The sequence below is a fragment of the Charadrius vociferus genome, unplaced genomic scaffold (assembly GCF_000708025.1).
Source record: "Charadrius vociferus isolate BGI_N301 unplaced genomic scaffold, ASM70802v2 scaffold363, whole genome shotgun sequence".
Classification (NCBI taxonomy): domain Eukaryota; kingdom Metazoa; phylum Chordata; class Aves; order Charadriiformes; family Charadriidae; genus Charadrius; species Charadrius vociferus.
In genome coordinates, this window is record NW_009647942.1 from 2,433,407 (window position 1) to 2,458,289 (window position 24,883).

Genomic DNA, 24,883 nt, shown 5'->3' on the forward strand with positions numbered 1-24,883 from the left:
TTGCCTTTTTCCACCTGAACAGCTCAGAGCTCTGTAATTGTTCCTCACGCAGAAATGCTGCTGTACATTTTAGCCTTCCTTCTTGCCCTTCTTCAACCCCTTCCCATGTCTAATGTAGCCCTTCTGGAGATGGCACAGAGACAGAAGATGCCACAGCAGCCCACAAAATGCAAGCAGTATGCCTACCAACAACCAAAAAAAAAAGAAATAATAATAATAATAAAATCTCCATTTCTTTCCTTTTTAGTGTCCTAATCTTTACAATGACATTCGGCCTAAGCAAATTGTAAGAAAAAAGACTCCAGAAGAGATGGACCAGTGGCAACACCATGGCACGATAAGGCTGCAGTAACCTAAGCAGTCACATAGTCCAGGCACTCCCACAACCCAGGGTACTTGGGGGTTTGTCTACTGTTCTGAAAAATCTAAATGATGATTCCAGTACATCTGTGAATAGCCCATAATGGCACTGCCTACCAGGAGGAGTTAGTTTGTCCGTATCCTTATGTCCTGCTTAGAGGCGCAGCTTGCTCAGCTGCAGAGTGCTCCTGCCGAGGTCAGGGGGGAATGTTGCAGAAAGGAGATTCCCTGACAGCCCTGGTGAGATGTTGCCTTTGTCCACACCAACATCATCTGCAGCACCAGAGCCAGTCTGGGATGCATTTGGGCTCCACAGCCTCGTATGCAGCTCACTTTTCCCCCCTTTAAGTAGCAATTTGCACTGGACTCACTTTCCATTTTAGTCTCTTGATTTTTTGATCCAGTCTCCAGCTTTGCATGCTCATTTTGGAGTTTATTCCTGTCCGTGAGGATGCTTGGAGTCCTTTGGCAGCATCTGCAGCCTTTACAAGCTACCTTTTATTTCATCATTCAAACCATGAATGAAAATATCAAATAAAACTAAGCCCAAGAGGGCTCTTGTAAAACTTCCCTTCTTGCCAAGCAAGTTTTGCACCTACCTCATATTGCTAAACGTCAGCCCGCACTGGCTGTGTTTTGCGTATGAGCGTACAGCGTGGGACAGTATCAAACCATTTACTGAAGGCATCCCATCTGCTGCTGCTCCTTTATCCACCACGCCAGGTGTTGTATTAAAGAAGAAAATTAGATTAATCTGACGTGTGTCTTGCAAAGAGACTGTGTTAATTCATTATTGTCTTCTATATACTTAAAAGTATTTGTAAGTGCCCTCAGGAGACCCCTAGAGCTCTGTACTGGGCTGGTGTCTCCCCGTCTGTCATAGTCAGACATCTACTGCTGCCATCCCTCTGCTCAAAGACCACTGTGAATAGGGTATCCACTCCTTCAACCTCAAATATTACATACTCAGAGCATATTTTCTTTATTTGAAGGGAGGCTTAGACCGATGTGTCTCTGAACCGGTGCTTCATGAAGGCAGCTGAGGCCACTGCGAGACCCCAGCCTCTGCGCTGGGTCGGGAGATGCTGCAGAGGAGTGAGGCCGAGCTGCCCCTTATGGAGAGGACCGTGCTTAAATTGAGAGGTGCCCTGTCTCTCTGACAGCTACCATGTGTCCCATGGCCATCCTTGGCCAAAATGGGGGACAAGCTCCCTGCCTGGCATGGCCTAAGGCTCCCAGAGCCCATCCCAGTCTTTGCAAAGCCATCGTCTTACATCAGAGCTGCTCATGAAAGAAAAATGAACTCAAAGCTCCAGGTCTCCAGGTGCTGCCGCTCTCTTTCATTAAAATAGTGACAGTACGTTTAGTTGGGTGGTTTCCAGTATTAGCTTCTTATGGGTTGGGTTCCCCCCCGCCCCCGCAAATATAACAGCTTGCAAGAACACCAACCCCTTGGGCTAACATGTAGGAAAACCTCTCGCTTTTGGTCATTTGACAGCAGCTCTTTGGAAGTCCATCTCGAATGATCTAGTTTAAGCCCATATCACATTTTTCAATCAATGAACATAGGGTTGGGCCTGTGGTTTTGGTAGATATTCATATGCTCGAGGAAATAATGAGCATGTGAAGTCCCATGCATGTATGAACAAGGCAGCTGAAGCAGTGGGTCCCCGTGTATGACATTTTTAAATGCAGTGAAAGTATTTATGAAGCACGAGTGATTCCAGCACCAGCTCTGCTGAGTGAGAGGCAGAGAAAGGAACAGGTCTCCCCTTAATCCCCGGCAAGCAGATGCCGCCTGGCTGCTCTTCCCTCTGTGTGGGCAATTGATGGATGTGACTGGTGGAGCAAGGGGAGACCTTAACAAAGCGTCAGCGGGGAGAGCACACGCTGATGCTGGCCCCACGGCCCCCTCGGAGCCCACCGGTGCTGCATGGCTGTGGCAGGAGTAAAAGGGTGAGAACAATGAGAGGAGCTCCACGTGCGACGCACAAGATCGTCCCCGGCCAGGCAGAGCATTGGCAGGTCCCAGATGGGCTCCCGCAGGGATGGCAATGCCAAGGGAGACTCTGCAGCCCGCGGCTCCCACACCGAGCTGCCGGGCGCTGCTGGAGAATCACTCCACAGCAGCCAAACTCCCAGCACTGGCAAGCGCTCACCAAAGTGACTGGAGGGTCTGCGGCAGGAAGGCAAAAGGGTGGGTTCTTCAATGACATGTGTACTCAGAAAGAAAAAAATAAAAACCACACACATTTATGGCACATGGCAAGCCACCCATAACCAAATAGCTGTGCTGGAGAGAGCACCCTGAAGGTACAAAGAGATAAGAGCTCTCTTCAATCAAAGCAGCCGCATTTCTGGCGCATGCTCATCAGATTTAAAAAAAAAAAAAAAAGGAACAAAAATTAACAAAAAAAGAACCTACAGCAATAATTTCATTAGCTATAAAAGCAGATCCCAAAAGGCCAGCATGTATTAAGAGGGGAAAGAATACCTGGTTTTAAAGGAAATAAATATCCCTTTCACCTGGATCCATTCCACGCAGTCTCTTCAGGTTAGAAACATCCCACTGAATCCAGTACAAAACAGCAGCAGCTGCAGTTGGGAGCCAGCAAAGTGAACAAGTTTCCAGGTGAAGCAGTAAATCAGGCCTTGGCTTTGAGAAAAACTGGTACATTTTATTACATGTTTCAATTTTCCGGATAAAACAAATGAGAAAGCCTGGAATGGTTAACTCCTTCCCTTCCAGCTGCACAGGGAACAAGTTTGGGGTATGGAAAGAGTCAGGGAAAAAAGCCCTGTTGGCTTAGGGTTAGTGTTGGGGTTGGGGTTAGGGTTGGGGTCCATTCCGCTGAGACAGAATGGCCAAACTACTAGCAGCGAGTGGGTGGTCAGGAGGGACTGAGCTGCCATGCCACCAAAGCACGCCTGACACACAATTCTTCTCCACCAGGTTGTACAAGGGAAAACACTTCCCTGGCCAGTCTCATCTAGGTTATGCCAAGCACAAACCAAAAGCAGCATGTATGTTTTCTTTCCCGCTCACTCGAGTGACATGCCAGCTGACCATGTAGCCATCTGCCCCATGTGTGGCCTCCCTGCGGGCAGTGCTCTGCGGCAGAGCCAGTGCCATCGCAACTGAGGTGACCCCAAAGAAGTCTCTGGTGATGCCGGTTCTTCTCACTGGAGCAGACCGGCAGCGGAGCACTCCTGTTTCTCCCAAAGTGTTTGGCTTGGCTCCGTGGGTGATGCAGATCCATGCCACACATCCCTTGGGATTTCCTGCAAGCTCCGTCTGTGTTAAACCTGCCTCTCTCTAACTGGAGAGGAACCTTGTCTAAACTGGGCTGGATTTTCATGGCAGGTGCTCAGTACGTGCATTAGCTATGGGGATGAGTTACGGCTGATTCCCATTGCAATTAAGGGGTTAGATAGCCATGGCAAGCAGCACACGAGCAGAGTTACCTGCTCTGAGTCCCAGGATCAACCTTTTGTGCTTAGAGAGCTTGTACGTGTTCCTTCTGATCCGCCAGTGATGCTCAATCCCTGGATTCAGAAAGGAGGTAACTTTCAGGGAGCCACCTTAAAAGTCATCAGTCTCAAATCCTCCCCTCTCAGGAGAGAATTCTCCTGCCCTCTCTGCAATTCAAGTGCTGCTGTTGTATTGCAGCACAGAGGAGACACACCAGATGAGGACAGTCTCTGCTCTGTGAAATGGCCACATGGCTTAAATAAAGTTCAGCACCTGGCTACTAATCAGTTCACACTGATTTTTCTTGCACTATCTCCTTCACCCTAAAAGCTGAGGTGTAAAACTAGCTCAGTGTAAAAATCTTATACCATAAAACACCTTATTTAATATTTAAAACCAGTGTAGGCTATTCTGATTAATTTCTATAGGTATTACAATGGCAATAAGTACTAATTAATAGTACATAAATTGATCCTCAACTTAAAAGCCATGCCTGAAACCTTTCAAACTTTTAATAAATTGATCACGCAGTTTTACTACATGTAGCAAATTTGCTAACGGAGTTCCTTTGGCTGGTGTGACATAATCTGTAGACTCCTTCTCATACTCCCAGAGAGGAATGATAGATAAAAATATGTGCACAGTAGAAAAAACCCACCTTAAGTAACTAGATTAAAATAAAAACTACCTGTAATCCAGCACCAATCTTAAGTCCTCCAGATGCCTCATACCTTATTTTTTGTATACCAGTCCTTTTTATGTTTATAATCCATCCTTCTTTGACATATATGATTTTATACAAAGCCTCATCCAGCGTAACGAAGCCATACCAGACCGGCTGCGTTCGCTTTGCAGTACAGGCAGGAGCTGCAGCAGGGCTGGGGATGCAGCCTTGGAGATGTACAGATTGCCAAAGAGATCTCTGCTACTCCTCCTCCTTTTTTTAGATGCAGGTTTCCCTGAAGTCCTTCAAATAAGAGAAGAAATGCTACATTGCTGGTCCTAACTCATCAGTCTCTCCTCCTGCGTTGGGGTGAGCACAGCCCAGGATTTTCCTGCTGTGCTGGTGTTCATCGGCCCGGAGCAGACTGGGAGACAGAGAAGGGGAGTCTCTGCAGCACCTGCCCCAGGTGAGGGGAGCGCACGGGACATCTTCCCTGTTCCAGAGGACGTGGGTGAACCTCTCGTCTCTGTTCTGACCAAATCTCATTAAAATCAGAAGAGGACTGGATGCACGGAGGGATGAAAGAGCTAGCTCCCATCGAGTCGATGCTACATATCTCTGAGTCTCCTCTTTTCTACCTAGGGGCTTTCTCAGAGCAAAAGAAGAAAAAGAAGAATTCGCCATTTGTCCAAGAGTCCAACTTGAAGTTTGGCAGGACAACCCAGATGGCCCATCCGCCAGCCAAAACTGCCAGGTAACAGCTGCCACCAACACTGCTTGCAGAGTACGTCCAGCTCCTTGCAACCCCAGAGACACAACCCCAGGAGCACTGCAGGAACGCAAAGCACCAGTGCAATTTCCATCACGAGCCTCCACAGCAGTACTGGAGAAATCCAGGATGGAGCAGGCCGGTCACTTTCCTCTTGACAAAGCTTCTTGCTGGAAGTGGGTCTCCTGTTGCTTTTCCCCACAGGAACTGATGTGCTGTAATTACAAGGCTGGTGTTTTCCTGGGAGCATCCTCACAAGATGGTGCTACTGGATGGGAACGGTGCCATTGAATTATCAGAGTCTGGAGCGGGGCAGTCTCCCTGGAAAATTTAATTTCTCCATGTAGGGTCTGATTAAGGGGAATCTCTCCATGTATTTTATTGTTTCTAGGACCTTAAAACTTTCAGAGTGAGTCTGAAGCACTTTTTTAAAGAAATTACTCTATACACTGTAAAATGGCATAGAATAAGCAGTCCATTAACTTTTTCTGTTCTCAAGTTTCTCTAGCTGATGCTATACGTTTAGTAAAACACAAGGTGCTTCAGAAAAGAAAAAGATCCCGGAGATTCAGCAAACCAAACACAGAAGTTAGTGTTCATCAGGCCTCTCACACCTTCATATAAGTGGAAGAATATGGTGCTAGTTCTCAAAAAAAAAAAAAAAAATCTCCTTCTTACCTCTGGCCGTTCAAGAGCTAGATGAAGTTTAAGAGTGACCATGAAAGCAAACGACCAGCACAGCATGGAGCAGGGGATGGAGGACAGTCAGGACCTGAATTCTAAATAAAAAGCGTGTGTTTGCCCTGCTGCTGGGGCTGTCATAGGCCCAACTCGTCCCCTAATCACTGCCCAGCCCCGATGGGAGTTGGGCTCCAAAAAATTTCTTCTCAGCTGGCTCATCGGTGTGCTGAAATGACAATGTGGTTTTATCCCTGCCTTGAGCAAAGCCACCGAGTGACAATTCTTCCAATGTGTTGACTCAGCAGAAATCTAAAAAAAAGGGGAAAAAAATCACAATTATGGGTGCGTTAATTGCTGTTCCTATAGCCACCACTTCCCAAGGATGAGGCGTGCAGGGCTGGGAGGGATGAACGCGATGGCCTGGTGCCTCCTGGTGCTCAAGCTGGGAACAGCATGCTGCTTCACTGCAGCATCCCAGCGCACCACGTTGGGGTGATTATCGAGTATATGATGGATAATTTCATTGTGTTCAATTCATTAAAACAAGTAAATTTGAACATAGAAAGTTCCATCTTAACATGAGGAGGAACTTCTTTACTTTGAGGGTGGCAGAGCACTAGAACAGGCTGCCCAGAGGGGTTGTGGAGTCTCCTGCTCTGGCGACATTCAAAACCCGCCTGGATGTCGTCCTGTGCAACCTGCTGTAGGTGACCCTGCTTTGTCAGGGGCGTTGGACTAGATGATCTCCAGAGGTCCCTTCCAACCCCTACCATTCTGTGACTCTATAAAATGCATATAAATGCAGAGGAAGCATTTTTTAAATGCTAATAGTAAACTGTGCATGGTTGCAAGTATGTTCCTCACCAGTGGGACATCCTCTTCACCTACTGTCACCATCGTCTCCCAATTGTGCATGCTACCATGATGCTCATAACACCCATGTTTACCAGCCCAGGTGGCCTGTCCCCTCATCCATTTTTCTCCCTGTTTCTTGCATGGAAAAAAAACCTTTTTTGTTTGCTTACCTGTTTGGGTTAGGGGTTTTTTTGGCCTTAGTAGTTGTCAGGGCTGTTGGTCTTTCTTTGCTTGGAGAAATTAAACAATCTGGATGTATTTAAAGAAACCAGTATCTAAGGCATTCAGAGAAATCTGCAGTTTCAACCTGACTTTCTCTGATCTGTGCTCATCCTTACTGGCAGATCAGTTGGCTCCGACCTCCCCAGTGGGGACCGTCACTCCACATGAGCTTTTCATGTTTGCCCCCTTCCCGTGAACAGCCTCTTGCCTTCAGAAGCTTCTTCCTGGCTTCCAGCTCACCAGACATCTGAAGAAGCTGAAGAAACACTCATTAGTATCAGGACCAGCAAGCAGAAGATGGAAGGGCTTCATCTCTGGTGGCAGTTCCCACTGAGACTGGTCTACAGCTGCGGTGAAACCTCAGCCTTTTTTTTAATTTGGACAGTATCATAAATGTGACTGATAAGGGAGTCACATGCTTATGGAGAGCAACCAGGAGACTCGCTTTGCTGAACACCTTCCATATTAGGTACTCCATCTTCTAAAGAGGATCCAGCTTGAAGAAGACATCACTGCAGAACAGATGGTGCTGCATGTTTCCACGGCCTGACTCTGAGGCTGCTTGGTGGCAGAGCGAGCCCTCCACAGCTTGTTCTGCCATCCCTGGCTGCAGAACCCAACAGCTTCCCCATGTAAAGAAGGGGTGCAGAGACCCTCGCCAGACCTTCCTATGCTGAAGTCTCCAAGCTGAACGGGGCTTTTTGGACAAAGAGAGATTTGAGAATTCAGGTTTAGGAATAAAGGTGGAAGGAGAAGTTGTATCCCTGACTCCGAAACGGCATGACCCTGAAATCCAGGCAGCGCAGGCTGTGCTGGCAATCTTCACTCGGGTCCCATCCCATTACGTGCGGGGGCGAGTCAGCACAGGTGGCTGTGCAGAGTCACCTCCCAGCTCCCGAGGAGGGCTCAGCCCTGTCCACAGGGGCTGAATGGCAATGTGTATACATACAAACTTAAATGTTGCATCCAAAAAACTGCTATTTTTTGCTTATAGTACGCTGAAAAGACAGATCTGTTCTAAAAAGGGGAAAAAAAAAAAAGAAAAAGGCTTCATAAACCCAACATGTCAGCTTTGCTCCCTGTGGTTTGCAGCTACGGAGAGAAAGCACGTGAACACTTAATTTTGAAGCCAGAGGATGAAAGGTTCTCCCAGCCCTACAAGCCAACGCAAACATTAAGAGCCGATACTTTTACTGCTGGACTGTAAATACTGAGCTGCCGCGGTGCGACTGAAGCCCTTCACGCCTGTGCGACGTCTCACCTCTCCAAAGACGCCATCCAGGTGAAAGCAGCACCAGAGGACATCCCTGCTCTCCTTACATGGGGGACAGCCCTGTCCTCCAACTCTGCAGGACCAGCTGGGGCAGGAACACTGCCAAGAAGGAACGAAACCAGGACAGCAATTAACACAGGATTTACACAAGCAGTTTTGGAATAAAACAACACTTGGAGTGTGATTTTTCAGGCATTATACACTCAGCAATACAGGTTTCAACCATATTCACAGGGTACAACAGAGATTTCAATTCCATCCCAGCTTTGAGCTGACGTGAGTTGGGGTTTTTCAGTTATATGCTCCAACTCTTGTTATCATGTTCTCTGCTTTAAAATGGAAAAGACCTTTTTTTTTTTTTCCCTAAAGAATTATTCACTTGAGTATTTAAAACCAAGTATTTCAAGATCCGGGAAGCTTAATGACAACTTGAAAGTGAAATCAACTGCTTGCAATTTGTTCCCAAAGTGGGAGAAAAATGACAAAAAAAAGTGAAAAGCCAATATTTTTTTCAAAAGCATGTCAATGCTAATCTTCTGCAGCAGAGAAAGAAAGAAAATTCACCCGCTGGTCAAACTGCTCTTACCCAGTTGAAGCCAAACCTTGGCCAAATTCCAGCCTTGGCATAGGCTGCGTGAGGGATGGTGTCAGTGATGGTCCCTTGTGGGGAGCACGGCTGCCCGACCCCCAGCACCGACCTCTGCTCTCACCTCACTCTTTTACCTCCCAGTTTCCAGGCTGTTACAGCTGTGCCCCCACGCATTTTCACAACTGTTTGGAGAGGGTCCCGGCTGCGCTGCAAACCTCAGGGCAGGCTGGACCGTGGGATTCAGGCACCACTCTCAACTCAACACTACTGTGCTTTTGTCAAGAAACGTTGCACAAGGTGATCCTTGAGGTCCCTTCCAACCCTTCCAATGTGATTCTATCGGCTGGGTGGGACTTGTGTTACTGAAACTGTCGTCCTCTTTACAAATGCAGCCAGAAATGATGATGGTGCTGCTCATCTTGCATGTAAGAGCCAGATCCAGCGATAGATCCTCTATAGGCTGCTCTGCCAGACTCCCCTGAGAAGCTGTGTCCCTGTGCAGGACAGAATAAAATTCCCCTTGCTGGAGACCTTACGTATGAGAGGAGCAAGGATCTCACGCAGGAGGCCAGTAGTTAAGACCCTTACCCAGGAGAAACACATGGGATGGAAAGAGGAACGTACCACCCTCCTCTGAACAGTACAAACTATTTGGAAATGCTCTTTTAAACATGCAAGCTTCATGTCGCTAGGCACGTGCAACCTGCTGTAAAGCATCCCATGCAAGAAGCTATTGCAATTTGGATTTCATAAATGCCTACTAGTTCCTAGCTCCCAGCAGTACAGTGGGAGTCACTGGGAGCAATAGCAGCAATTGCTTTGTCATGTCAAAGGTCTTTGCTCATCATCACAGCAAGAGGTCGAGCTGCACTGAAGCCAAGAAGAAGCCGCCATCATTCTCAGACAATGAGTCTCTACTACCCAGACACCATCCATACTCACATCTTCCTCGGATGGTGTTTTTTCAGTAGAACCGTGAAGTTCAGCTCTGATGATAAAATCAAAGTCCCTGAGCCTCAAAAGTGAATTAAGACCACTGCTAGAGAGGTTTCCACCAAAGAGCAACATGTTAACTTACAAATTTTCTGCAGTAGCCATACTGGATTGTTGCTGTATCCGATTTTAAGGATGCTTAAGGACAAGAGGGAAGCGGAGCATTTGTTAAAAAGTTTCCATCCTACGGGAGCTGCAGCAGACACATGTTGTACCCTGTGCCAGCTACGCACAAGCAGCAGTGGCTGAACTTTCCTGCTATTGGGCACCAGCTCAGCGGCTCTCAGCAAACCTGGGGGCTCATTGCCGGAACTCCTAAATTCACCATAACGATGTTAAAAGCACTTACGACTTCTGCACTGACTGTGCCATAGCCAAGCGAGCACCCTGAGTCCCCCAGGCTCGGGATGCGCTTGGCATTGTACCAGCAGCAAAGCCTTCCCAGGGATAACGGACGGGAAGCATCTGTCCTCAGAAAGGGATTTATAAAAAGTGAGCTAAGGAAGGGTAAAAAAGTCCTTTTGTCTTCAAAGGTTAAGGAAACACAATCAGGTAATGAGGAAACATGTCCCCTGCTTGAACGAGCCATCCATCCCCTGGAGCGAGGTGCTTTCTCACTGTGCTTGTGGCCAGCAATGCTGTGCCCAGGCAGTAAAGCAGAGCCCAAACCACCCAGCAGCTCCACCCCGTCACTGGTGTAACTCTCACACCCAGAAAAACTTTTCCTGCAAAAAAAATATCAAAACTATCAAAATTATTGTGGGATTTTTTTGCTGTTCTGAAAGTATTTGCAATGCCTACTCAAATTTATCAAGTAGTTTTTTACCTAGAAAACTTCTTCAGAGCAGGTTCAAAAGACTGTCCTAAGTCCACTAAGAACAAGTGAGTTTAAAACCAGGACAATGGGAACCAGTTGAATGGATCTTGGCTCCCGCAACCTGAGCTCCAAGCAGGTTTCGGTACCTCAGTGTCCCTGAGCTGATGAGATTTCAGTGGGTTTGAGTAGGCTCAGAAGCAGACATTTTCACGCAGCTCTGAGAACTTGCCTTGTGGACACTTGAATACGCCCAGGGGTCACAGATGGCTATGCAATAGCTAAATTTTGGAGTTTTAGAGCCAGAAGACTGTAGGCATTTAAATCCTTGGAGGCACATAGGAAGGGAAACACTACCTGGTAGAAAGAGGAAAGTGAAAAGGAGGTAAGGACTTATTATACAAGAGAAACATTGATGGTTTGAGACTGCTAGCATCAAACAGAACCCTAAGCTGAACAAAATTACCAGCTGGGCTATCACTGGGTCTGCAGCCTTTTACCAACTCTAAAGATCTGACTTCCATTTCCAGGTGGTGCCAACCCCAACAGTACCAACTGAGCAACTTTAGGAATTTAAAAAACAGTAACTCACATTCTTTTGAAGAATGAGGAAACGTTAACCATGACTTCAACACAAACCAAGCTCCTGAGGGGACATGCGGCCCGGCAGAGCTGGGCTCCTTGCCTGCAGCAGGTGAGCACTGGTGGAGGGTCTGATTCACCAGGAGCTGTGGCAGGAGGCCAGCAGCCTGGGCCATGTCGGAGGTGACAAGGGAGAGATTAATTGGATCTTCTCCAAAACTCTGCAGCCTTGAGAGCCCAAACCCGCCACTGCACCAAAGAAGGGACAGGCGGAGTGACAGCAGTGGGACATTCCCTGCCACAAGGGACAGAAGCTCCAGCTGTTCACCCAACCTGGTGTCTAGGGAGGTTTGCTGCTCACCGGGCACTTTGATCCAGGACAGCATGGGGAGACCCAGCAGTGGACTGGGTTGGGAAGCTAAGGCAGCAGGGTGATCCATGCAAGAGAAACCTTGAAAACAACAAAACAGGCAGGAGAAGTCTCCCTCGATGCCCCTCTGAAGTGCCCGTATGCTACACATGCAGCATGAGGAACACACAAGAGGAGTTAGAGGTCTGTGTGCAGTTGCATGCGTTGATCGCATTGGGATTGTGAAGACATGGTGGGACAGCTCACACAGATAAAATGCTGCCATGGATGTGTACAGGATCTCCAAAAAGGATGGCCAGGGAAGGGAAGGGAGATTCTGGATGCAAGGGAGCAGCAGGATAGCATGGAGCTCTGGCTGGGGATGGACAATGAGCCAGCTGAGAGCACGTGGGTTCGGATCAGAGGGGCAACCTATATGGGTGACGTTGCTGTAGGTGTCTGCTACAGACTGTGATCAGGAAGACAGACAACTGGAAGAAGCCTCGTGTTTGCAGGCCCTGCTCCTCATAGAGGATTTAAACCATTCTGAAACTTCATGGAGGGACAACACTGAGAGGCACAAGCAGTCCAGGAGGTCTCTGGAGTGCCAGTAACTCTCTCACAGATATGAAAGAGGTCATGAGGGGGGATTGGAGATTCTGTCATACGAGGAGAAGCCGAGAGTTGGGGCTGTCCAGCCTTGAGAAGAGAAGGCTCAGAGGGATCTTAGTGCAGGTTATGGAGCCTCCATCTTTGGAGAGATTCAAAACCCGACAATTCTGCTCTGAGCAACCTGTTCTAGTTGCCTCTGCTTTGAGCAGTGGAGTTGGACTAGATGATCTCCAGAGATCCTTGCCAAGCTCTGCAATTCTGTAAATGTTAAAAGAAAGTGAATTTTGAAGACACAGAAATGGCTATGTCCTTTTTCATGTCCTCAGGTGAATCTACCTCTAACCAGTACAGTATTAAACAACAAATATACTTTAGAGTGTTGTGAGATGAAGTAATAATAAAAACCACACTAATATAACACGAAACACTTGTGAAGGTTTTAATTGGAACATTTACTGGAAAACTCAAATGAGGACAACATGGCGCATCAACTCCTTAGTAATTAATTTCATATTTTGCATAGACTAAAGTTCCAGGAAAGATAAGGAAAACATTAGGAAAACCACATAAAGTCATGTCATGACCAGGACCCGTAACACAACTAACCTAAGACAAATCAGGAGCTGACGTGAAGCATGAATAGTCTTTACAGTTAACCTGCACACAGATAGACTCTCTGAAGACACGCTTCGAAATTGAACTGATTTTGGCACCAGTGATAACGGATGGCTTTTTTCCCCTCTCAAGCAGACCTACTGTAATATCAAATAAATACGTAAGATTTTAACAGTCAAGGTTTTTTCCACAGAGCTCCCTGAACTGTGCGCTTAACTTTGCCAGACTAACAGGTAGACACTGAAGAGTGTTTTCTCCCCCTTTTACTTCCACACTTTGAAGAAAGGAGACTACCTTTTCCTTTTCTTAACAGGATAAATAAAATGAATTCTTAGAAGATACTAAGACAGCAGAAAAGGATGTACATGTAATCCAAGCCTTCATATCTGCTGAAAAGATCTATTCAGGGTACAGCTTAAGAGTAATACCACTCCATTTTGACACAAGGCAAGATCCAACTATTACCAGGTCTGTATTAAGTTAGCTACATAAAGAAATGCGTATGAACTTGCATTTTTCTGAAATGCAACAATGCATTCTCTTCTCCAGGAGACAAACCAGCCTCTGCCCTCATCAGTTAAAAAAAATAGTCACTTGTGTGAAAAAATTTAACAATCAAGACTGTTTTTAAGCCCCTAGATTTGTAATTCGGAATTAGGTAAACATCTGAAACTTGCTACTCAATACAGCTTAAGAATCTAAAGCATTTATTATAAAACTATATAAAGTTAAAAATAAATATCTGTTGCTCAGAGTTCATTCAAAATGCTGAACTTAAATATCATTCATTCCTCTTCCAGAGTTCAAAGCACAAGCATGCATTTACTGTAAACCAACATATGTACTTTACCTAGGGACAGGTATCTTCACATAAGAAAAAAACATTTTTCACTTATGCACAAAAGATAGATTTATGATTTCAGGCATGATTTTTATATTAAAATTCTTGTATGTGTAACTACTATTACAGAACAACTTAAGACATCTCTTGATACATATTAAGATAAATATCACCTTCCAGTCCAGTAAAATTGTACCTAACTGGCTTCAGTTTTAAACCTGTTCAGTGCTAACAGTCAAGAGCTGGGACCCAACGGCCAACTGACCTTTAAAACATACAGATCAACAAAAAAATATGTTTATTATTGTCTTTATTATTCTCAGGCAGCAAATTCTCCAAAGTCCTCCAATAAACAAACCCACGTGTTATGTTACTGGTTCTATCTTGTCAATCTCTTCCTTCTTTGCACCCTCCTCTCGGTTTTTGCCCTGTTGCATGGTATACACCGATGGGCCCATCCTTAGGATCTTCCCACTACCCAAGCACTCGTCACCCTTGTAGAACACGGCAAACTAGAAGATAAACACAGGGAGAGACTTTTCAGCAGCTGAAAACAGCATGGTGAGCAACTGCAGGCTGTGCAAGACCTGCTGGACAGGGAGTGTATTCATTTATATTTGTTCTGACCAAATCTAAAAAATAAAAAATAAAAAAAGGAAAAAAACAGGTAGGATCTGTTGGCTCACATGAGTGTAAATATAAGCATGTTAGGGGAAATTCCATCGTGAACTTCATCTTCTCAGCTCAGATCACTTTAGTGCATCTCTCTCTCTCCGTTACAAATAGTCCTCTGACAATTTGCCTTCTGATGTGTCCCACGGGCCCCTAAGTTTTGGGGAGGAAGTGTAGAAAGTATTCTGGGAGAGAGCATGCAGAAAATGTTTGAGAACCACTGGTTCATGATATGATGGAGTACTATTATATTAGCAGTGTTAAAAGGCATCACTACGCAGTACCCCTTCTCAGTGCTGTTCTGGGACAATGAAATTCACTGGACACAGATGCTCGCTAAACAGATTTGAACACTAAAACCATATTAAGCAGCCAATCACCAAACTAATGCGTTTTTATTTATTGAAGAGAACAACTGATCCCATTTCTGCACATACAACTGATTATCAGAGATGTTTTCATGTATTTCTAAAACTTGTAAGCCAGCTTCTTGGATATGGATAACATATGATATGGATATGGATAACAACAGACTATTTAAAACTAGAAACAATCTCCTTCAAAATAGTTGATGAATAGTCAAAATAGAGCTTACTGCTCTCAGGTGCAAGTTAACTCAACTCTTTTCCTCCAGCTAATAAAAACACTACTCTGTTTTATTAGCTAGATAAGCCAAAACACAAAAAAGGAAAGAAAACCACTTCTAATAACTTACCTGCCCAGGTGTGATAGCTCTTGCTGGCTTCACTAGCGTCACCCACACACTCCCATCTTGGTTTAGAGTCAGCACACAGGGCACTAGAGCAGAAAATGGCCAAACACCTGCCAGTTAATCCTTATGTTCACATTAAAAAATAAAAACTTTCATCGCTAGGTTAAACAGATGTACATCAAGATACTACTGCACAGAATTGTTTTATAAAGACATCACAGAAACATTTCAACTATTTCTGCAAAACAGCACTGAACACACTACCACGGTTTCACAAACTGAGTAAAACAAAAAACAAAACAAGGTTGGATTACCCAGTGCCATCTGGTGCCGAAACCTGAAATGACATTCCATCATCTTATCTCTAACGAGCTCTGCAGGAGGTTCCTCTGCTATCCAGTGCACTCGGTTTGTCCGCAAGAGGTCTCTGTACAGAGCAGGGTGATCTGTTGATGGTGCCTTAAAATACAAGGTTTATTTAACACTGGTATTTTTACCAGAGAGCATGTAGCTTGTGAAGTAAAGCATGAAATACAGAAGTGGGATCAAGCCATATCAAAGTGAAGGCAAAACGAGTAAGAAAGCAAGCATTTATTAGCACCTAATCAGCCTCCAGGTGGAAGCCTTTAATGAAAAAATTAGGCTAAAGCAAGCCCGAATTATTTGTCAGTCTTTTACATCTCAGAGTCATGCCACTTCTTGTGTTCTTTTTTCTCTGATCATATTTCTGCCTTCTTCAGGCTGAGTTCAGATGTCTACTGCCCTCCTTACCTTACCTCAACAAGATGCTACCTCCCTCTTCTCCAATTTCTCAACTCAACACCCCCCGACAAAGGTGTTGCACGCACACCACCTTACTGTAGGGCATGAAGAAAATTCTTCGTGGTCCTGCCTGTTTCCTCTCAACTCTCATTTGGTTATGATTTTTTCCCCCAGGCACATCAAGTAGCAGAACACCTCATTATAATCACATCAGTGTCAAACAACAATAACAACCACATGAACAGCAAGAAACATTAACAACGCTAGCAAGCCACAGAACTCCCAGTCATCTCATATGATTAGTCATTAAGACACCTATGACTCACAGTATCACGTATATTCTGCCTCAGTTTTCAAAATGCTAAAAACTGTATTACTGGCTACTACTTCTTTTACGAGGAAGAGGAAGTAGCAACACATAGTAAAGCAAGAAAATACACACTTTATATACTGTGTCATAATAACTACAATAAAACCCTCATGTTTTAGAGTAGAAAATGAGAGCTTGGTAGATTGACTGATTCTATTCAGTATTTGCCCCTTGTTTGGAAAAGTTCTATGCCAAAATCTAAAACTATTTTCTACTCAAGAAAAGCCAGTTTCAACAAGATGTTTCAAATCTGCTGATGCTGCACCAGTTGATTCTTGTTTCCCACAAGAGCAAAGCCCAGAATTCTGCCCAGGTTAGAATCACATTCCATACAGCAGGAGTCACAAAACGCTTGCATTAGTCATTTGCAATACCAGTGTTAATTAACTCACCACAAAGACATCTCCAGTGCTGACATCTTTGTCTACAATGAACCAAGCATCCTTCAGGCCTGCCAGTCTAGCCCTCTGCCCTATTGTGTAGAGGAACCAACCTAAAGAAATACAAAAAAGTAATGCTGCTAGCAACCTTTAATCTTTTTATTTCAGAAAAATATGTAAAAATCATTTCCCCAAAACTTTACCACTAAACAAAGAATAACGAGTCAAGTTACCCAAGAGAAGTGTGCCAATTACAAACTAAACTAACATCTACTTGAAAGTTTTCATCTGTACCTGAAGCACATGATTTCAAACTAATCCATTTCAATTGTGGTATTCTTAGGGTTTCTAAAAGACAAATATTTCTGTATTTCAGCTTCAATTTGTGGGTTTGCTTCCACTCAGTCTTAGCAGTTTCCCTTACTTTTATGTACTAGCAGAGCATCCTACTTCAATAAATTACCTGAGAGAGGGACTCAGTTCTGGCAGCTAGAACTGAGGAGAGCAAAGGAAGGACATACAGAAGGAAAGGAAAAGGTAAGCTGTCCGTGTTTGCTGATGTTCTACTGTGCATCATTGAGCTGCACGGTGTATTTTTTTTTTGCAAAGTTCAAGTACTAAAGAATCTGAAACTGAAGCCCCGTCAGTTTGAAAGAGTTAAATGAACAACCACTTTGGTAACCCTAATAACTATAATTTAGTTTCTTGCAGCATGGAATAACCAAGAATCAGTTGTAGTTCAAAGCTCTACTATCATATAAAGCAAGTTTTCCACAATTATTAGTTATCAAACTAGGAAAAACCTGCAGACTGGTCTGCAATTTCACAAAATTTGTCCCTCCAAATATAAGCAGTATTGTTCCATTTATCTAAAAGGGGTCATTAGGGTGGGTTAGCCAATTACCTTTGTGCGTTCCCATCACCTTCTTATCTTCAATGGAAACAAAGTTGCCTGGTTGAGGCTCTAAATACTACCAAATAGGAAGAGATTGTTTAAGTCGCAAGATGGCCCAAAAAACCCTCACAGTTTATTTCAGGTTCTGGCACTACGTTCTCTTGAAGTTGGAAAACAGCTTTTCAAGAGGCAAACTCTGTCCAAGCAGCTTATCGACTCTTCCCTGATGCTGCTTTAGAGAGAAAAGTAGCAAGGGCAGCCCCCTTCAGCAGTATTTCTGTGCTTCACTCCCCCCATCCTCACTTACGCTAGGGGACAGCAGGATTCAGACATTTGCCCCTCTCACACCCCAACCACTTGCCAGAGCCTGGCAGGCACAGGAGTGCAAGTTCATGTACTCCTTTTGCTACAGAAAGTGACTGACTGTTCACTGGTGGAGGGGCAAGATATGTCCTGTAGGCTGTTGGCGTCAGATTCTGGGTAGGCCTGGGACTGCAAAGGGAGATGGGACATTGCTACTTCACATGGGTCACGAGCTGTCGGAGATTTTTCTGTAGACAGTGTTATAAATTACTATTCAAAATCAGAAGAGAACATAAAGATTGTCAGGGATTTAATGTTGCTCACCTCAAGAAGGAAATTTTCAAAGTTTCTTTCACCAATGAAACAGACTCCCATACTCTGAAAAGGAATGTGGTATTGAATCCATAAAAGCAGAGAAAAACATTTGAAATAATGTCTATTAATAATCTGTACAAGATGGAGATTTTTCCCCCCCCACTATTTATCCCAAACTATTCCAGGCATCTCATAAAATAAACAAAACTACATCTGCTCCAGCATAGGTAAACTAACTCTATACAGTATCAGTAACAGCCCTACGCACAGAAGAGAAATAGAAAGAAATAGAACACATGTTCAATAAATAAATACATCAACCTTGGTAACTACATTGCATGTACACTAAAAATAGAAGTTTCTTTCAGATTAAAGTACAAAACTAACACAAAAGATATAGTAAAGGCATGTATCTCTTGAAAAAAAAAAACTTTCATAAACAAATAGGCTTTCTTTTTCCATTCAGTTACTGCCTGCATTCTTCAAACAACCATTTATGGTACATGAATATAAACATTCAAAGGAATCAAGACACCATCAGCAATACAATTGCTGCCTGCATCGTTTTTTTAGGATCAAATCATGAAGTATTATTTATCAGACAAGGAAACAGAACATATTTTTTTTTAAAAAAGTAATTGGAAAATAGTATGATCCAATCTCTATAAAGACATATTGAAAAACAATTACAGTGAGGAAGCCTTTAACAGCTATGGAAAATAAAGCTCAAAGGCTTCTCGCCTGCTGTACTAGACAATACTCTCCTTAAGTCTCACAGCGTCCTAACACATTCACCTTCATCTTAGTTCTTCTGAGATACAACAGCAGACAAATTATCTTCAAGCTAAAATACACAACTAACCACAAGCTCACAAAAGTATTTTTAAGTAGGCAGACAGCTATAGAACTGCTTCCCAACTTAGACTATTATGGTGCTCACAAACAGCCAAATTGTCACAGATTAAAGTTCAAAAAGTTCAGGAAAGTCTATTTTAGAGAGAAATACAAATCAAGAGAGTTTAAGTGTTACCATGCCTCTTTTTTCTTTAGCACATGATGAAGGTCATGTTCCGCTGCTATCTTCTTTACAAAACTTTTTGTTAAATCCCCTAAAGGGAAAATGGTTTTCCTCAAAGCATCCTGAGAGATCTGACTGAGAAAGAAGGTCTGGTCCTTAAAGAGGTCAGCCCCTTGAAGGAGTTTCACAGCTGCAAAGTGAAGAACACATAAAGCATGAAAACATAACCCCCTTTAATACTCTTAACTTCCTTTAGTGTTTTGTTTGACAATCAACGTTTTAGTTTTATTATTTCCAAACACATGTTAAAGACAGCATTTTTCAGTTTTATCAAAATCTAATTAAAAAACGTTTGGGTATTTTCTCACCACTAAAAAGATCTAGAAAGACTGTGATTTTGTACAACACAGAATCTTACAAAGCCTTGCACTGCCTCATCTATTAGACTACTGCATGTGTCACTGGGAAGAACACCAACAATATGAAACACAAAAGTAATTTTCACATTTCACATGAGAGAATTAACATTCAAATACCTTAGGGAGTATACTGTTCTACAAAAAAAAACATTCAGTTTTGCCCTAAAATCACAGTGCTATAAATCAATGATTTGAACAATCAGCAGAGTTATTCCAAATAATCAGGAGTTTGACTTTCTTCTGTAAAATAGGTGAAGTCTTCTAATTGCCCAAATGAAATAAAATTGATACGGTTTTCCAGTCATGTTCTGCCCACTCTCTTTAAGAGCTAATAGCTCTAATGTTGTACAAACTCTACTGATGTGTTTCTCAACCCAAACAAACACTAACTACAGGCTAGTAGTTCAGTCACAACTAATAACACAAGATCTTGGTAACAAGGCAGGAAGCCTGCTTAGAGCATCACAAAATACTACAACTGCGAATCACAGCCTGTCACAAGGATAGACCGTTAGTCCTGCTGGGGCCACTTCAGCTTTCCCGCAATAAAATTTAAAAAATGAAACAAATACACCCCTTTAAGTCCAGAACAAACAAATGAAAGCGGGGAAACTGCAACACAAAGCATCACCATGGCAGCTTTGCATAGAGGTAGTTTGCAAGTTTCTTTCCCTTTGGGTATAGCACGCTTCTCATTATACATCAGAGCTTCGTCTGAATTACTTTACCGCATTATGGCCCACTGCAGAGCTATTTGGGAAATCTCTGCATTGCCATCCAAGCTGTGAGAGTGCCATGCAGAGATATACCCAAAACACCATTCCTCAAGCTTGCTTTGGTACTGATAACAAGAGAACCTCTGATCCTGTACAGCCACTGGCAGAGCTGAGAATCCTAGCCTTAAAAATGTCTGCACACGCTGCACTTGTACTTTCCAATTGCAGTGTAGGCAGAACCTAGATCTGCCTGGAAAAAACAGGCTTCTATAGAAGAACATAGAAATTAGGCAGAACAGTTGAATTACTGAATATGAACCTGATTTTCTCCAGTAAAATAATATACAGTCCAATTACTGTACAAAAGTATGTTATTAATTTCATTGTTTCAAAGCCTTAATTCTAAAATTCCACTTAAGCATGCCCCCATGACGAGTTCTATCTATACTATATACTGAATAGCCAAATAATACATTCCCTAAAATAAAAGAAACATTAAAAAACCAAATTTTTATGTAAGTCATGGAAATACATGATAAAGATTTCTTGAAATGCTTCTCCAGGGTATAGGAGATAGCACTGTCTCCTTAATCCACATTACAGCTCCTCCAAAACGTTGATTACTACCGAAATGCCTGTTCTTACTTCTGCACCTGGATTAGAACTCTTAAAACAGAAAACGTAATACTTGTCTAGTCAGGGTAATTTTCAGTAATGTAAATCCTCTGTTTTGCACAATCAACCTTCTACATAGGCTGAGGTTTAAATGGTAATCATTGTGTGTAAGGCAACAAGCTTCCCTGATTCTGTGACACCCAATATACTTTAAATTTCTCTTTCATATCTAGGAGAAAATACGAAATGAAGAAACCACTTACTATTTCTAACTTCAAAACGGTTTCTGAAAAGCCTTTGTGGTCTCTTAATGTGTTTCTGCTGAAATACCTCCTCATCCTCTAGTGAGGTCCTAGCATAATGCCCAGTAGCAATTGCATCTGCTCCTATCAAGAAAAAAACAACAACAAAACACAAAGGCACATACTTGAAATTCACAGTTTAAAACAGGATTATAAATATCCAGTAAGAAAAGCAGAAAGTAATAAGGAAATAAAACCTATAGAGAAGTCTTATACTGACAATAATCATATTCCTGCTATTTAAATAATGTAAACTATTCATCAGCATGCCAGCACTTGTGCTTTTGTACTTTAAGGACCACCTGAGAACGTAAAACTTAATGCTCAGGTCAATGTATGTCCCTTAATTAAATTTGTTCCTACGTATGAGCAACCTAATCTCATGGAAGATGTCCCTGCCCAAAGCAGGGGGTTGGTCAAGATGACCTTTAAACGTCCTTTCCAACTTGAACCATTCTATGATTCTATACGTAAAAGCAAACTTAAAACTAAGTACTTTGCAAATATTTAAATACTGCCACAATGATACGTGAATTAGGCATGCATATGAACTCATGTTTTTCCCCACCTTCTCAAGAGTTTGTATCCTTTAAGCATTTCCACGGCACACGCTCTGTACTGACACACTTGAAAATGCCTTACCAAGGTTATCCATAGCATAATGGAGAAAGTAGTTGAATTTGATGTGCTTGTTACACACAATATCAGGATTAGGAGTCCTTCCCAATTCATACTCTTTTAAGAGGTCACTGTAAAATAAAGATTCAAACGTATATCAATGTTATTAACACTGAATAATACTATCCAAGACCAAGCGATCTGTTTAAACATGAGAACTTGAGACCCAGTCATACTAAGCGCTTTATGTAAGAAATAAAATGCCCATTAGATTTTAACCTGTAAAAAAAACAATGTTTGGAAGATTTTCTCCAAAGTGCACTGAGGACACTCAAATCATCATTTGATCACTCACAACCTTGTAACCATGTTTTATTAAATTAATACTCCCTCGGGGAGACATGGCTCGCCACTGTGGACATCCTACTCATCTCTTATGAAATACTTACATGCAGAATTAAACAACCTTCTTTAACTTCTCAAAGAGACAGTGCAGTGGAGTACACCCCAGGAGTTACTGTGTCGCAGCTGAATAGACAGTAACTTAATCTGCAATAATACCGCCATAAGCAGTCATGAGCCCTAATTTTATAGAGATTTTTTCCTGTCTTTTTTTTTTCCCTTCAAGAAATTCAGGTAGTTTCTCAAAGTGTGTTGCAGTTTTACACTGCCACATAATTAAAGTGCTTGCACTATTTGCTTGAAAACACTGAAATAACAACTAATGAAATTAAACCAGCATACAGTGATGCACTGAGATATCAAAAGGTATGATCACTGCATTATTTGGCCTGTCCTCAGTAGTCAAGAGGAACTGAGGGCATAGACTGGATTTTAAAGAACACCACCAACCCTAGTATTTGGTTTTACTTTAAACTGTCTGAAACAAAATGAGTTGCTTCTTCCTTACCAAGTTATACATTACATACATAAACAGAAAACAAAGCAACGTATCTTTTATTTCGTCTAACTCCTTTGTAACAGTTCTGAATTCAACAATTCGTACTAATAATTAAATCACCAGGGTCAAGCCAGAGCTGCCTCTGCACTGCACTCTTACAATAACACAATACTCCTTTGTAAATACTGCAAGAGTATGCTGGAAGCTTTATAAAAGTCTCATCATAAAGCCAGGCTCACATTACTTGAAGTTCTGAACTTAAGTACAGAACCAGAGAAAAGGCAATGAAGGATGCCTACTGAATCTCCGACGTAAAGAGCTGAAACAGACTTTGCACAAACCATGGGAAAGACAAGACCTTTCCGACGTAAAGATATGAAACTGACTGCACAAACCATGGGAAAGACAAGACCTGGAAGTGTTCTCTTGCAACCTGTTGTAGGTGACCCTGCTCTAGCAGGGGGGGTGGACTAGATGATCTCCAGAGGTCCCTTCCAACTTTAACCATTCTGTGATTCTGTGATTCTTGATAAAAGGTGGGGTTTGATAAATAACCCTTTAAAGAGAGGTCCAGAGGATAAGTAAATTCAAAGTCAGACATTACAGCAAATTGAAAAGGATTTTGAAACAAACCCAGACACTTGCAACAGACTGTTTGTGAACACTGTACTAATAAATGAGAAGCAAGACAAAAGCTGATCTTCTATGATCTTTGATTCAGTGTCATTTACAGACACCCCACACCCCTCAAGAGTTTTGATAACATTTATTCATTCTCTCACACCAGAAGGATAAAACAGAGCAAACTCTCCCAGAACAGGGCTGTTTTCTTCACTGACTGTACAAAAGTTCAGTGCTCAACTTGATGTCATTTCAACGTGAAGCAGAAGTAGTGTGACTGGGTTATTCCTCAGTTCCTTCTAAGACAGAGTAACAACAGCACTACTTAAAGGGGGGTGATGAAGATCAGGGAACAACTTTTACATACTTATGTTGAGTGCATAAAAGATAAATTATGTTGTTATAATCTTCTCCTGCCTCCTAAGAAAAACTCTCAGCTTTTCCTACGCAGAACTTTCTTCCCTTAAAGTGGAACAAATTCACAGAAAATCTGAACACCCTCTTTAGAGAACAGTTTCAAATTTGTTAGAAGTTTAAAGTAAGGCTAGTTCATAAACACTTTGTGGTAAACTGGATTCAGTATATATTAATGCAAAACGCAATGCATAAATTACATGCAAAGACAATAACAGCAACCCATTAAACATTTTTTTCTCAGGTTGCAATAAGGTTGGACCAGTATGTGCATAGCGGAAGAAATGAGCCCCAAACAGAGCAATTGCTACACACTCATAATAAGTAGGGAGAAATCTCCCATAAATTAAAAAAATAACAAACATATTAAAACCAACATATAAATTCCGGACTTAAATAGGCTTCAGTACGTTCTCTTAGCACTGATAATACTGCAATAAATTGCCATTCCCCATTATCTGTCCATCTTTACTTTTCATAATAACACACTACTACACTAATATACTAAAAGACCATCTATTTTAGATGTGTTTCTACCTGAATACTTCATTCCAGTATTCTTTCACGTAGGAAACCTGGTGAAAAGGAATATCAAGCTTCTGACAAACCCGGTAAGCATCTTCACAATCTCTGTCAATGGAGCAAGCTCCTTGTTCATCCAGAGGGTCCCAGTTCTTCATAAAGACTCCTGTCACCTGGTAGCCTACGAAATGAAGGTAAGAATGACTTACAAAGGGAAAATCCTACAGTCTCAACCCAAAAACTGTTTTTCAAGACTTGCAAGAGTAACTGCTGCTTTCAGAAGACGCGAGTAGTCCTGTACTGAACAAGCATTCCGTGAAGTTTTATGGTACAGTTCTTGTATGATTTTTTTTCCTCTATAGTTAACAGCTAACATAAAAACGAGCTCTTCTGGCAAACTAACAGGATGATATTTCATAGCTCCGAGTTCCTCCCATCTCCTCCTTTACCCCTCGCTGCCTGCCGCCCCCCGAGGCGCCCGGCTCTCCGAGGGGCCCTGCCCGAGGTGAGGCTCTTCCACCGGCCGGAGAAGACGGGTGGGGGGCGCTGGCTGCTCTCGAAAGCGCGGGGAGCGGCGGGGCAGGAGGGCCGAGAGGAGGCCCAGAGGGGACCGTGAGGTACCAGGCGGCCCCCGCAC

At 43.0% G+C, this 24,883-nt stretch overlaps 1 protein-coding gene across 1 annotated transcript in view; it reads right to left on the reverse strand.

Moving 5' to 3' along the window:
- Positions 1-13,994: 13,994 nt before the first annotated feature.
- Positions 13,995-24,883, reverse strand: part of TRMU (tRNA 5-methylaminomethyl-2-thiouridylate methyltransferase) — an 11,268-nt gene continuing 379 nt past the window's right edge. The window contains exons 2-11 of the mRNA XM_009883223.1: positions 24,262-24,427; positions 21,813-21,919; positions 21,132-21,254; positions 19,136-19,308; positions 18,110-18,163; positions 17,492-17,558; positions 16,600-16,700; positions 15,390-15,534; positions 15,079-15,161; positions 13,995-14,203 (exon numbers count right to left, since the gene is read on the reverse strand). Of these exons, the coding sequence (XP_009881525.1) occupies positions 14,057-14,203; positions 15,079-15,161; positions 15,390-15,534; positions 16,600-16,700; positions 17,492-17,558; positions 18,110-18,163; positions 19,136-19,308; positions 21,132-21,254; positions 21,813-21,919; positions 24,262-24,427 (1,166 nt within the window). The 3' untranslated portion in view covers positions 13,995-14,056. The remainder of the gene's footprint in view (positions 14,204-15,078; positions 15,162-15,389; positions 15,535-16,599; positions 16,701-17,491; positions 17,559-18,109; positions 18,164-19,135; positions 19,309-21,131; positions 21,255-21,812; positions 21,920-24,261; positions 24,428-24,883) is intronic.